This window comes from Drosophila mauritiana, chromosome 3R (assembly GCF_004382145.1).
Source record: "Drosophila mauritiana strain mau12 chromosome 3R, ASM438214v1, whole genome shotgun sequence".
Taxonomy (NCBI): Eukaryota; Metazoa; Arthropoda; class Insecta; order Diptera; family Drosophilidae; genus Drosophila; species Drosophila mauritiana.
The window spans coordinates 24,255,719-24,270,281 of NC_046670.1; the positions used below are offsets into that span (position 1 = coordinate 24,255,719).

At 45.1% G+C, this 14,563-nt stretch overlaps 1 protein-coding gene across 4 annotated transcripts in view; it reads right to left on the minus strand.

Annotated features, from left to right (window-relative positions):
- Window positions 1-1,889: 1,889 nt before the first annotated feature.
- The window catches only part of LOC117142929 (nephrin), a 64,926-nt gene continuing 52,252 nt past the window's right edge, over window positions 1,890-14,563 (minus strand). For 2 of the 4 annotated variants that reach the window (XM_033307228.1, XM_033307227.1), the window contains exons 14-18: window positions 13,812-13,986; window positions 10,926-11,193; window positions 9,051-9,298; window positions 7,708-7,848; window positions 1,890-3,408 (exon numbers count right to left, since the gene is read on the minus strand). In XM_033307228.1, the coding sequence (XP_033163119.1) occupies window positions 3,344-3,408; window positions 7,708-7,848; window positions 9,051-9,298; window positions 10,926-11,193; window positions 13,812-13,986 (897 nt within the window). In that variant the 3' untranslated portion in view covers window positions 1,890-3,343. Of the gene's footprint in view, window positions 3,421-7,707; window positions 7,849-9,050; window positions 9,299-10,925; window positions 11,194-13,811; window positions 13,987-14,563 lie in introns of all 4 variants that reach the window. The other 2 variants (XM_033307230.1, XM_033307229.1) reach the window with 2 other exon arrangements.

Here is a 14,563-nt window from a genome sequence, read left to right on the forward strand (position 1 = left end):
ATGACCATTGGCAGAGAAGTGGCTGGATCAAGGGCTATAGATATTAGACAATTTTTAATATAATGAGTAGCTCTTTGATAATAAACTAATGAGTGCTCTAAATTTTATTTCTTGATTAAGCTTTCCACTCTCAATACCTTATAGATTAATAATATTTGATTTAGTATCTAATTTCAAATTGTTTTCATAACGAATGTTTTAATTTTAATTGAACTTGAAGCCTATCGAGCTATTTTCTCGTCTAAGCCATTTTTAATAGGCCATCAAAGTATTTCGATAACAGGCAGACTGTCAGGCGCAGACGTCGTACTGGGAGTCCTGAAAAATCCCTATTTGACCAAATTACAGCTGAAGAGGAGTCGCCGTTTTGGGGGCTTTAATATTTCAACAGTCCATGTGCCCGGACTAAGTGCGCCTCCGTGAGTGGTGACAGGGTACTTTGAATGGCCCAGGACTCGGACATCCAGGGGCGTCGTTTAATTTATTTAAGCACGCTGCGGCTAAGGAGTCACTCCTCATCCGCCCAGGATTCGAGAGATGTAGGAGGAGTGGCGGAATGGACAGGAAGTGGGGCAACTGACCCTGGATTTCTTTTCGATTTGCGCACTTGCTAGCAAATCTTCGGATTTATGTGGCTTTATTTGTAGTCCGAGTGCTGCAAAGTGCGTTTGGGCCGGATGAATGGAAAGGGGGCGTTGGGGGGTCGGAACTTAAAATACCTGGCAATTGCCGGAGAGCTGCAACGAAGGCGCTTGGCAGCAAATGAAAACGCCATAAAATTGACAACAAAAGCAATGGCGAAGGTGAGTTGGAAAGTAGAGTGAAAAGTAAATCCGCACGTGCCAACCCAAATTACGGGGAATACTCCTGAAGGGGATTGGAAATGCGAGACCACAATGCAGATTCCAGGCAGCATTCCGAAATTAAGCTTCGGCTTGAGTGTGTCTCGGCGTTCAAGGGGTTAAAACCCGGTCCGGTGTTCCATTACCAATCGATTTACCTAATTCGATTCCAAGTCCGGTGCGGCATCCAAGTTGGAGCAGCAAAAACTGTGCAACCAATTACGAAAGGGGTGCACGAATGCTGCACAACTTTTTAGTGCAAAATGTTCTCGGCACACATGGTGGTGACCGAAAAAGTTTACGCCAGTATATGTTTGGCCACTAATTTTGGGGCAGTCTCTTGCCAAATGCTAATGAATATATTTAAAACATTTTAAGTAGCTTGCGGTGAGTGTTTCATTGCCAATCGATTTACCTACTTACATAGTTGTAGTCCAAGTTTGCGCTCTGAAAAGTATGCAACAAATTACGACAAACAGACTTGCATTCGCAGAAAGTTTCCTTGGCAAACTTTACCTTCGTTGGCGCTGGCGTTGGCCCACGCGCTGCAAATTTCCCTCGAACTGTTTTAATCTCCTGTGCATGCCAAGGACGCCCAGATGGGCCAATCCTTCAATCCGACCTACCGCCCACCCAGCTCCTAAAGCTTAACAGCCTTAATTCGAATCCACGGCTTTTGGGGCGGCGAGCTCGTGTTTGGCTTTGGGGCAGAGGGTGTGGCAACATGGGGGCTGGCCAAAGGAAAAGGAGTCCGAAGGCAAAGGATCCTGATGGCCTGGGCAAAGTAATGAAGGCGGTCTCCATTGACCGACCGCCTTGCCGATGTTTCGATTACGCGCCTCAAGTGGCAATCAGGCTGCATCCGCGTCTGCAGCGCCGCAGGATTTGCTCCGCATTAATAACACTTAACCCCTGGCCAAACCAAAGTTGGGCAAACAGGACTCGGATTCTGGTGGACCAAGTCGCGGCGGCATTAATCTTCGCTTTGATGTGAATCGGCGGTTTAATTGGAATTGATTTGAAAGGGCCAGCTCAATTTGGTTTGAATCTTGTTTATTTATTCAGTATTCAGTATTATTAACACACTCAGTAGTTTCGACTTAGTTATTAATGTATTTCACTTTTAAGTTTGCGCTTCTCGTTCGCATTTAAATTTAATTTATTTATAAATCTAACTTTGCTTAAAAACAATCAGTTTGGTTTTGTCCAGAGTGACAGAGACAGAGAACGACATTCGGGGGCAGACGGAAGGTTTGCCCCCAGTGTTTCCATTTGTATGCATCTCTTTATATATATATATGTGTATATATATATGTATTTCAATTTATTTTATTACGCATACGCACTGTATATTTTGCTAGTCTGCCATTTCACTTTATGTTTGTATATTTGAAATTAGAATTCGAATTACATTGGAGTATTGTGTAAAGTGTATGGCGTATTATTATTATTATTATTATTTTTATGTCGTACTTTGCTCGGTTACTTTAGTTATTTATAACATTTACACTGAATTCGCATTTATTGTTTGACTTCTAGTTTGTGTTGTAGTTTGAGTGTGGGAGTCCTGTGTGAGTGGAATTGCTGAGGGCCCTGGGAATTGCCTGTTCACTCGACATTTATTCATTATGCACTCGAGCATGGCCCACTTGGCCCACTGTTGTTTGTGTGTGTTTTTTCGGCTGTTATTCATCTTTGCCGTCGGTTCGGCTTATTGGGGTAATAGAATATTCATGGAATTGCCATAAATAGCGACTGAAAGTGCCGGATCAGGGCGGCAAAGGGGGGGGGCCGTGGGCCCAGAATCGCTGCTGGCTGTTGAAAACATTTCGATATTTCAATGATCGGACGACAGCAACCGGATGGGACAGACTTTAACTTTAGCTAATGAATCCTAGATGGCTATGCAGACATTAATGGATAAATGGCCAGATATTTGCACACATCCGAGGCGGATACCAGGTGCAAAGTCCAAAGTTGGCCAATAACTCTTAGTGGGCTCTATGAGTCTAATTACACTTTCAATACACACGGCTTACTTACTACTACTGGCTTACGGGCTAGTTGTTCATTAATTACAATTAATATTTAACATTTAAATGCAGTTTGATTAATGTTTGCCCGTTCTCTATGTACAGTCGATGGTGCAACAGCAAAATGTGTGTGGTATTTACATGTTTCATACTTTTGATTTCAGTTACAAGTTTGTAGCGTATTTATAGCGCAGCTTCTGGTTTCTATGTTTATGCTCGTATTTTTGATTTTGCATCCGCCTTCAGCGGTTCGAATGACACTTAATGGCTGACAATTACAAAATGGTTTATCCTTATCTATTTGCCTTTCCGCTTAAACGTTACGCAACACGATTTACCTTTACGCTAATGCATTTAAATTTATGCTAAAAATTTACAGCTATGTTTAATGAAATGCCCGTGAATTATGAGGCCTCACCGCTAGTGAGTCTGTGTGTGTGTGTAGATATTTATTATTACTTTTTACAATTACTTCAGCGTTGGATCCAGGGTCGTAAATTCCAATTCGCCGCGCGGCAATATCAGATCCGGGTCTGCAATATACACTTTGGTTGGTTGGTATAAAACAAAATCAACAACAATGGCATATGTGTAAAGGATGGCGTTGTGAGTGAGTGTGTGCATGTGTGTTGGGTGAGACATAAATTCATGTGAGAGTGAGTAATGAGTTCGCGTGTGTGTGAGTGTGGGGGTAAGAGTGTGTTTAAGTGTGGGTGTAACCGGGAATAGAGAGACAAAGGCAAAATGTTTATACCGATTAGTTTGGTTTGGCTTGCTTGGTTGATTTGATTTGGTTGCTTTCTATTGCTTTTCAGATTCACAACACTTGCAAAATGACATCATAACACAGAGTTGCAAATTATTATTTGAGAGGCGAAAAGAAAAAGAGAGCCATTAGCAAATAGCAAAGCGTGACCAATTGTGCGCTGATAACAAAATAATATAGCATCTAATAAAACGCCAAAACAACAGCCATAGTAACAGCAACGGAAACAGAAATCACAGGAGATAACACGAAACATCCACATCAACAACATTTCGATATTAATATTCACTTTATTCACTCTGGGGAGACCCGCTCCCCAATGGCCCTTGCGCTCGTAAACGTAAAATAATTCAACAATTTCTTAATTTTTATGGCACTTTTCGCCGGAATTCATGTGGCAGCGCAGCTGAGTCTGAGTATTTATTGTGGTCCGACTTATTGTGTCGCCCGGGTGAATCAACTGAATCAAGTGAATCTTGAGCGTCATCTAGCGCTTGTTGTTTACGATTTTGCAGTTTGCTATTTGACGTGGCTCGGCCCGAGCACCCTGTGATATTTTATTATTATCGCCTTTTATGTCACATTTGTGTGGCGTCTTTGGGCCATAAAGGCGCACAAACTAAGGCAGCCCTCTGGAGTTTCTATGTGTGTGTAAGTGCGTGTGCTTGGAGGCTGTAGCTGTGGCTGTGGCCTTTCACGTTTACTTTCACGCCATGCCTGACAGCATTAAAAAATGTCAAAAGTCGCAAAAATGTTGCCAGCCTGGATGGCCCAACAAAAAGCGGAAAAACCCTCTAAAGGGAATGGTGCCAGGGGAGGAAAGTGTGAGGGGAGGTGGAGGGGCAGCGGAAACGGAAGTGCGGCGACAAATGAATGAACAGCGCTGACATTGAGGATTCCGGACAGCGAGTGCGTGTGTGCACAAAAAGAAATTGTTATTATAGAGAATTGGGAATCAAAAATAATAATCAAACGGCAAGTTGCTTCCAAATATTCGTTGAATTGTATTAAGGATTCCGCGAAAAGGTATATGAAAATAATTAGTTCCATTGTTGCTCGAAAATATTATTCAAATTCTCAGAAACACTCATACTTCAAACGCATTTCATCGGATTGTTTTTAATCCTTTTGAAGATCATGTGACTTTGTGGGAACTATAAGTGGTAGGTTACCAGTTACCAGTTAATTGAAAGATATTTCTTGCTGTGTAATTCCTCTGCTGCCGCATAAACAATGTTGCTCAGGCAAATTCTGAGGCATTTTTTGTGGCACGACAGAGACATCAAAGTGAGAGCTCGCAGACCGATACACACACACACATGGGCTTTAAGGAGTCTTTAAGATAATGCTACCATGCCATCACATCACATAGCCGCAGCAAATGGCGCCGTGTGCTCATTTCGAGTGGCTGCTGTGTGGCTGGGTCTCAACTTTGTCTAATTAGACGAGTGCCGCTGGAGTGCACATGGAACCTACAGCGTACAGCGTACAAGCTAGCAGCTACAATCTACCGACAACCCACAATCTGGCATCTGCAACCCACTCGCATTACTTACAATCCAAATACGCATAGAAAAAGCCGGGCCAGCAAGGACGAAGGCCACACAAACGTGGCTCAGACATTCGCGACTCTTGACTCACACAAACAGCAAGACAAACAGCAACAATGAGACAAAAACGCGATGCTGGGCCAAATGAATGGAGCAGCATGAAATGAAACAAATGTGCAAAGAAAAAAAAAAAAGCAGCAGTTCCATCTCATTCCATCATCACCACCATACGCAGATACGGCCCAGGTTGGGGGCACAAAAAGCCAAACGAATTTGACTGCTCTGGGATATTCGCCCTTCGTTGCTCGGTGCCAGTGCCACCTGTACGGTGGAGCACGCGAGCATGGCATATGCAATTAAAAATGCCGGCTAATGACAGCAACTGTCGAGATGTAAAGATGCGAATGGGTGTCTTTTCCTGGCCGTGAGTGTGTACACATATGTACACATATGTATATGCACATTTACTCTCGCACAGTGGCTCACTTGTTTGCCTTGAGTTACGGCGCTGTAAGCGTTTTGCTCTTTCCAGGACCTTTTTGTTTCAATTTGGCAGCCCTGCCTAAATGCGGGGACTATGAATATGAAAACTCTAACTCCATACTATTCACTTTAGTGAAAAAATAGGTAACTAACATTCAATAACTATATGTGATCAGCTATGAAAAGATAGCAACAAAAGCCATATTAAACTAAAACAGCTGCATTAATGCGATCTTGATTAGAGCTAAAAACTCTACTCTGATTTGGTCCCGCTCTAATAAAAATCTCGATGAAATCTAATAGTTTTTCTGCCCAATCAGTATTCGAGGAATCGCTTAAGCTGCCTTGCAGCTCAGTGTAATCCCAGCGAAGAGAGTACCCAAAGTGTGTGTTCCTAGTTGCCATCCGGGCGCAACAGCTACAAGAAAATTTTCTGGACCGCTCCTTCGGCGCACTTCAGCCCGACTTTGGCACTTGTTAGTGCCATGTAAGCCAGTTGACTTGGTTTACGTTCTGCCGGGTGAAAGGGCAGCACTGGAGCGGGAATTCCAAATGTGGGTGGCTGGGTGTTTGTGTCGTGTCATGTCACATGCCCCACAAACCCCCGGCGCACATAAATTAAACGTACTAGCAGGGGGTAGTGCAGAAAAAAAGGAGAAAAAATAAAAAACGATGATATTAACGAGCGGAAGGACATGCTGAAAGTAATGAAAATATAAAATTAAATCGCTGACAAAATCAAATTTAGCTAATTTGCGACATTTGAACCCTCGCATCGAGTGAGCAGAGAACCGGAGGGGGAGCGATGTTGTGTTAGCAATAATATCACGTATACGACACATCTGCCCATTAAATAATATTTGCATTTGCCGGCATGTCGGCACGTCAGGCGCAGGCAAAACTCACTGGCGTTTGTGTGCCTTTGTGCTTATTTTTGTGTTTTAATTTAGTGCTTTCGAAATAATTAAAATTTATGCAATTCAAAGTTAAAACAAAGTCTGCCCGAGCTGGCACAGCAAACAGAGTGAGCTGGGCGGGTTAAAGTTGGCTGGAGAGCGGGCGAAATGGGTTAAAACAGCAAAATATTTTGAAAATTTGTTGCTGTCTGAGGCATGTTTACGCACATAGTACATATGTTTGTTTGCCAGTGCGTCGACTGCGCAACGAAATTTATGCGATTTATCCCAAAAGAACTTGGCACTACACTGAGTGATACATGAGCGACATGGAGTGCGGAGTGTGGACAACCCACATAGCTAGAGAGGAAAATAAACAGAAATGTCAACAAAAAACAAAGTCTAAGCAAACAGCCCCATGTCCCTGGACTTGCCCCGATTGTCTGGGGGCCTTGCTGCATTTATCCTTTTTAAAAACAATATTTGCCTGCACTCTCCGATGCGCCAGTCAAATGTGTATCTAGCCTCGAATTGATGAGGAAAGAAAAAGCTCATATACTCCAATTAGCCTTGATTTAATATCTCTGATTCAGCCGGCAGAAAACATATCTCCGCTGCAGCAGAAACGAGTTAGCAATCGCATCAAAGAAAATCATGGGGAATGCCGCAAATGAAAGGAAATTTCTGGATATTTTTTGCGGCATTTGCCTGGCAACAAAGCCAAGCTAAAATAATTACAAATGCACAAAGGGAATAAAGGAAATCAGATGAAAGACATGTGAGTGCAGGGATGTGGCAACGTAACAAGCAAAGTAAATTGGGATGCCAAATGGACGACAAATTAAAATGTGAAATGGAGCAAGTACTGTTCTCGGGTACGGGGATATTAAAAATACTTGAGAGGCGGACATCCCCTGCATTCAACATCTCCGACTGCCAAATTCGACAGAGAATTTTCGGTTTAGACATGGCTGCCCATCTGCTGCAGCTGCAGCTGCAGTTGTTCCTGTTTCAGCTTCAGTTTCAGTATTTGTATCTGTGTCTGTTTCGGTTTCGGATTCGTATTCGTTTTCTGGCTGGGGTTGTGTCGTTCGACCTGCTGCACGGATTTAGTTACATAAAATTTACTTTGCATACATTCGGGCGGCCAGGCAGTGTTTCGGCTCGCAGGATCAGGACATAGTTTCGCCTGGGGCATGGCCAGGACCACGCTCGAGATGGTGGAGTTAGTGCTGCAAGGCTGGCTGGATGTAACGAGCAGGGGCAGCAGCACGTCGCCTGGGTGGATGGATAACATGGTATAGTTAGGAGTTAGGACTCTAGCAAGGACAACGCTGCGAATGTACTCGTACTCATACTCGGTTACTTGTGGAGAGTGGGGGCACACACTACATTGCTTTAAATACTGGGCAAGGTATTTACAACTTCAAGTCGAGGATTAAGACAGTTGGAAAGCAAGTGGATAGTGTTTCGCTACCTACAGAGTTGGTTAGATTCGGAGACAGAGAGAGAGAGCAGTAGAGATATAGAGAAAGTGAGGGGGGTACTATGGCTAGGTCAGGCGGGAACTTAGTGGAGGGGTGTTGTCTATATCGGGTGCCCGGCTAATGCGAAATATCTTCCAAATACTCGACTCTGAACGCTTCAGTCGCTCAACTCATTTGAAATCGAATCGAAATTGAAATCAAATCGAATGCGATTCAACGCAAATGTAACGAAATTAAATACTTTGATCTGCGCTAATTGGAAAAGATTGTACTCGTATGCCATAAGCTACTTTTGTGAATGCCAAATGAGGGGCAATTAGTTTTTCATTTACATGTGCTCCAATTCATTAGTTGCCAGCCAATTTGGTGTTCAACCGCATCATTAGCGCCAGCTCAAGCCAACCTAATTGTTTTGCCTGTGGTGCGTTGATCTCCTGCGCGGCCACCACGCAAACTACTCACATGCCAGGTACTTAACTAAATATTAAATTGCAAATCAATTTTGCACAATCATAAAATATTAAAAACATTGCGTGTCTTGTTATATGAGTGGCCAACAGGCAGTTGCCAGTTTAAAAACAAATTCGTGTTCGTGTGCATTACAAAACGATTTTGGCAATTTATTCGCTTGGCACTGTTTAACCGAGAAACAAGATGTTAAACTAATCTACATAATGGCTACAAATCAGGTGAGTAATGTGTACTAAATATATACAGGCAAGTGCACTTCTACATAAGGCAAATCAATCAACTAAAGCTACGAATACAAATACAAATTAGTATCGAGAGCGCACTCGAGTCGCAACTCAAAAGTTCTTGAGCAAAACCAATTTGGGGGTTGCAATCACAATCACAATCGCAATCGCAGCCTCAAAGCACGGATGCATAGATACAAGTACTGATAAATTGATGACTACTTGACTAGGACTACGGATAAATAACTACTACGTACTACATACTACAGCTTGTTGAGTATAGATTTTGGAATAGTACCGTTTAGGCTGGGCTGCGCGTACTGGATGAAGCTCTCGGAGATGTAGTGATGGGGTCCGGCCACGCCCACAATGGCCCCGCCACTTGACCCAACGCCACCGGGCATCGGCATCCCGCCGCCGCCGCACAGGTGCGAGTTGGGCGGGGCCACACGCGCCCTAATCTCCGCCGCTCGTCCGCCGCCCTCCTCCAGCTCGTTCAGCTCGTCCTCCTCGATGTACATGCTCGGCACATCGTTTCGCGCCGGCCTAAAAAAGTGGAGAAAAAATGCGAAAAATCAGACATTGAAAAACACTATACATGGCATGAAAAAGTTTAGCGGCTAATAGTTCCCAAGGTGCGTCGAAACAGCTTAGCAAACTGGACAAACTAAGCCAGCTGACGGCTCTCAGGCGACTCGAATTTCAATATAAATAGCTAAATTCAGAGCACCGCAATCACCTGGGAAACTTTTTAAGTGGGTGGCGGTCGGGTTGGGAAAACCAGAAAATAAAATAAATTCGTTCGTTGCACACGGCGGATGCGCAATATTCGCGTTTTGCGCCGTTCCAAAGCGGATTTAATGCATTTTTCGCTATCGACTCGGCACTCGCATTGATAAATATTGGCAAAAATATTACCATTTCTCTTGAGGACCCTCGAATTTCCATCAGCCTGCTCGATGGTCCATTGTAAATTAAATATAAACCAATGCCGACGGTGAAGCTAATTACGCCGCACTCGGCATCTGTGTCTCTCTTATCAGTCAGATACGCGCACATGTGTGCATCAAATATTTGCACTAATACTTTGCCGCAAAAGGCAAATCATTAAAATTTATGCATAGACGCACATGCGACTGAAAAACGGGGGCCACCACCATAACCGTGTATGAAAAGTGGGAGCGGATATTTCGAATCGCAGGTGGGCCGGTCCCGTTTTATTTAAGCACGGCATGGAGCGCGTTTGACAGTTGTGATGACCATTTAATGACCCGCATGCGATTCGCTTTGATGTGCCCGCGACTATTTTCGGCAACTATAATTAATATTTCGTCGGATTCAGCTTTGAAGTGGTTGCCCGAATTCATTATTGAGCAATCAGTGGGCCTGGCCGAAATCAAAGAAAGGAGGATACCATCGGCATTGGACCTGTACCACGTCGATACAAAAGCAGGCGGTGCTCTGTGTTTATTTTTCATTAGCCGGCAGGCGAAAGGGGGGTGGTAGGGACGAGTACGTCAGCTAAGCAGCTGCTTAATTATCCACCCACGGGGCGCGACCCTTTCGCAGATACAGCGCTGATTTCCTATCTTAAATGGAAACTCTAACTTGTGCGGCTGCCTCGTTTCCGGACCTCGTTTACGGCCATTCTTTTCCGTTGGACTTTGACCCTGCTGGGCTGCCCGGCCGGTCGTCAGGTGCAGGTTTAATTAATTTAATTACAGACTAAGCATAATTTACTGGGCAGGTGCGTGCTCGGCTCTAATCGATTGGCGGCCTCAAAGTGCTTAGGCGATCGTCTTAATGAACCCGACATTTACCATCAGGTCCGGATTGGCCTTTTAACCTTTCTGCCGGCAGGTGAGTTTAAAGTGGAGCCCCATTGATTGAGCGGCCATTTCTGCGCGGCTGTCATTTAATTACTTTCTGCGTAATAGTCATAAGCGTGGAATGCGCAAGAAAGTATGCTACGTTTTCCGCCCACAACTTCCACGCGGCTTTCCTTCATCCTCGCCACGTCAGTCACGTGCCCCACATAAATAATTCAGTAATTATTTCTGCACACACATACACACACACGCGCGGCCAACAATTTCATTATTAGTTTTCCCAGCTTCCGGATGGATGTGGATGTGAATGTGAAGACCACAAAACAAAGGGCTCCCGGACTCACCGCATGCTCTTGCGCACCTCCTGCGGCTCAGGTGGCCGCGGCCTGTGCCGGCAGACCACGACGATGCCGGCCACGATAATTGACGTCACCACGACGGCGCCTATCACCACGACGGCGGCGAGTATCAGCAGCGTCGATTGCTTCTCCGGACCGCTGCCCGTGCTGGCGCCGGTGCCCAGGCCGCTGGAGCTCCCGCTGCCACCCACGCCGCCGCCTCCATGATGCGTTGTTTCTGCGGGCGTTGGGTCCTCGGACAGAATGGATTCGTCTGGAAGGAGAAAAGGGGGATACTATTACTACACTGAACAAAAAAAAAAGGACTAAAGGTTCATTTTAATATTTAACATGTACTATTTGCCGTTGCTTGCAAAGCTCCTTGAGTGTTCGATTACCGCGTTTACTTTTCCGAGTGCATCAACATGGATCGTAGGTGGAGCATCTGATAGTTTGAGGGCTCCTAGCAATGATTTGTTATTTGCTCGGAATTAGTTTGATGCTCCTGCTGATTTCTGTTTGCCTCGCTGCCGTTTATTTATTTATTTGTTTTGCTGTGCTCTGCCGTGTTCTTTTGCCTAACTGATTGCTTTTGACTGTTTGCTTATTGTGTTTTCCCTTTGCGACCCTTGTGAGCGGGCCAATTGGGTTGAAAATCGAAATTAGCCAAAAGCGCTGGGTGCTCCGTTATGGGAGATCTGGTGATATGATAAATAGTGGCTGCTGCGGAGGAGAAATTATGAAAATCAAAGGCCATTCTGGCCACTTATTACCAGCGATTAGACCTGATGGCACTTGCCGCAAAGCCCCGGCAATTATGAGCAACATGTGAGGCATTGTTTATATTTATTAGATTTCCAGCCAGCGGAAATTGCAACATAATGTGCGAGCCAAGCCCCACGGCCCAGATCCCAGGGCCCGGGCCAAACTGATTGTAAGATGATCCCCGGGCAAGATTTATGCCAGACATTCGTTAATGCCAGCCCCTCCATTTTCGTTGGCATCCAAGCGTTTCCGCTCCATTTGCGGGCCGTCAAAGCAACGGCCTCCGAATTGAAACATTGCCAGGACCAGCTCCATACCTTCAGGTTTTCTGGTTTTCAGATTTTCATGACCTGCTCCTTGCTCCGTCCCATCGTCGTGGCTTTTGAAGTGAGCGTTTGAGTGGAAATTGCCTACACCTGCGGCTCAATTTAATTTTTGTTATTGCCCGGCCTTTTGCACTGCATCTGGATCGGCTGGAATCGGCTGGCTTCTGATGCCATGGTTCACGGCATCTCAGGCGGTTTTTTAATCAGTTTGCTCCTTCGTTTTGCCTTTCCCAGCATTGTTTTCCTTATTTATACGGCTTTGATGCTTTTTTCCCGGCTCAAGTGGCCACTTTGCCTGATATTTTTCACGTTTTCCTTACCCGGCGCAAAGTGTAATAAATTCTCTTGATGAGTTCTGCGTAAACTGATTTAAATCAGCGTCAGCTGATTTGGCTTCATTTTATTTATATTCTTGAATCTGGTTTTGTGGCAACGACCCACGGCTTCGCAATTTATCGGCCCACATATGCCGGCGAGAATAAAAACCTGCGTGGGCTCGTAGGTGGCTGTTAAAATTCCGCATAAATTAGAAGGATCCCCAGCCACCGAAATAGGAATTGCCGAGTCCATAGTCTCGGTTGTGTAATCACAGAGGCCGAATTTACGAGTCTGCGGCAGCCCATTAACATACATAAGTAACTCGACGAGAAAAGCCGGGCAGCTGTTGTTTCATGTAAATAGGTTTCGCCAGCGAATTGAGTGCGCTCCGAAAATCTAGTGAGTGAGCTTAATCGAAGATTTGCGTATCAAATGCAATTAGCCCCATTAAATCGGGCAATATGACTGATTTATGGCTAACTGGGCGAAGGAAGCGCACGAAAAGCGAAATGAAAATGGCCAGAGGAGGGAAAATGGAAGTGGAAATGGTAATGGAAATGCAGATAAAAATAAAAATCAGCATGAAAATAATGACAACATTGTTGTCGTGCTCGTCGTAGTTGTGTGCGAGCTGAGAGAGCTGCGAATGGCGAAAGGAACAATAAAAGAAAAGTGTCTACGGTGGCCGTTAAGCAAAACGAAAATTGAAGCAATTCCGCTTACGCTTGGCACACACAAACACATACGCACACATACGCACAGGCGCGCACACACAGGACCTCACATGTACGCACACAGCGACAGGCGGCAGTCGCATTATGTCGTTAGGCAGGAGCAAAATGAAGAGGCTGTTGCGACACGCCCCTGCGTATACGTAATATGCGTGTGCCCCACTCAAAGAATTGATGGAAAATGCTGAAATGCTTTCCGCTCCACTGCATAACTCAGTCAGTGGATTAGAAAAGGGCGTCTCGTCCTTTGGGGTGGCACTGGCATCCCAGCTCGAGAGGCAGTTAGGCAGTCTTCAGGCTCGCATCTACTTGCGCTCTAAGGGCATCCCCGTATCCCAGTGTCCCTGTGACGCCATGTGCGAACTTTTCGCGGCGGCTGATTGAAGACGATTTCCCCGAACTTGCGTTGATTTGAAAATGCAGTCAAGCGTTGAATTAGACAGTTCCGTCCTCAGCTGTTCAAGGGTTCCACTTTGAGTTCAGTTTCGGCTTCGGTTTCAGTTCCATGTTCAGGTTTTTGGGTATTTGGTATTGGCCTTGGTAAAGAAGTGACCCACAAACTAGCAACTCGGGTGGCCATAACTTGTGCTCTTTATGTGATTAGCAGGAGAGTTCTGCCTTTTTTTGTTTTTGAGCTTCCGCATCTCAACTGTGAAGTATCGGGTCGCTTTTCTTCGGGGAAAAACAGGACAGAAGACAGAAGACAGGACAGGACGGGATCACACTCGGGGATTGGGGATTGGGGCACTCACCATATGGTCCCAGTTGGGCGGCCACGCGTACATTCTCAATCACCACCGGCGGCTCGCTTCGTCCTTTGGCGTTGACGGCGTAAACTAAAAATTGATATTCACGTCCCGGCTCTAAATTATTCAAACGAAACTGTGGACTGTTCTCCTGCATGCGGAAGATGGGTGCAGATGTCGCCTGGAATTATAGACATTTATGTTATATAGCAATATATATATATATAGGTTTTGGCTGAATTGGGATGCGGGCATGACAAGAGGCGCATTTATAATTCACTCGCCACACGCTGCAAGATATGCCATGTATTTTTAACTTTTCTGTCCCATTCGCAGACCCAACGCATAAATAATTGCTCATGCCTGAAAAATACGGAGGCACAACTGTACGGATGCCCACGGAGAAATCGCACGGAGAAAGAGCAACAGAAACTGACACAGAAACAGAAACAGGACACTGTCTAAAATTTAAAACTGAATATCCGTTTGCCGTAATGGGACACAATCGAGTGAGCTTCGTTGGTTACGCACAAATTCCCACTCAAGTAAGCGTAAGTAATTTATGTTGTCCTTGCGGCACTTTTCCAACCTCACTCCCCCCACGGCCCATTTGCGAGTGTGTGTGTCCTTTATCTAGCATGAAACTTTAAAGCTGCCTGCCAAAGGACCAAGCAGGGCGTGGGTCAGAGTCCGGAGATGATGTCGAGCCATCATCATCACCACGGTCATCATCGTCGTACCATTTTCATTTTCATTTT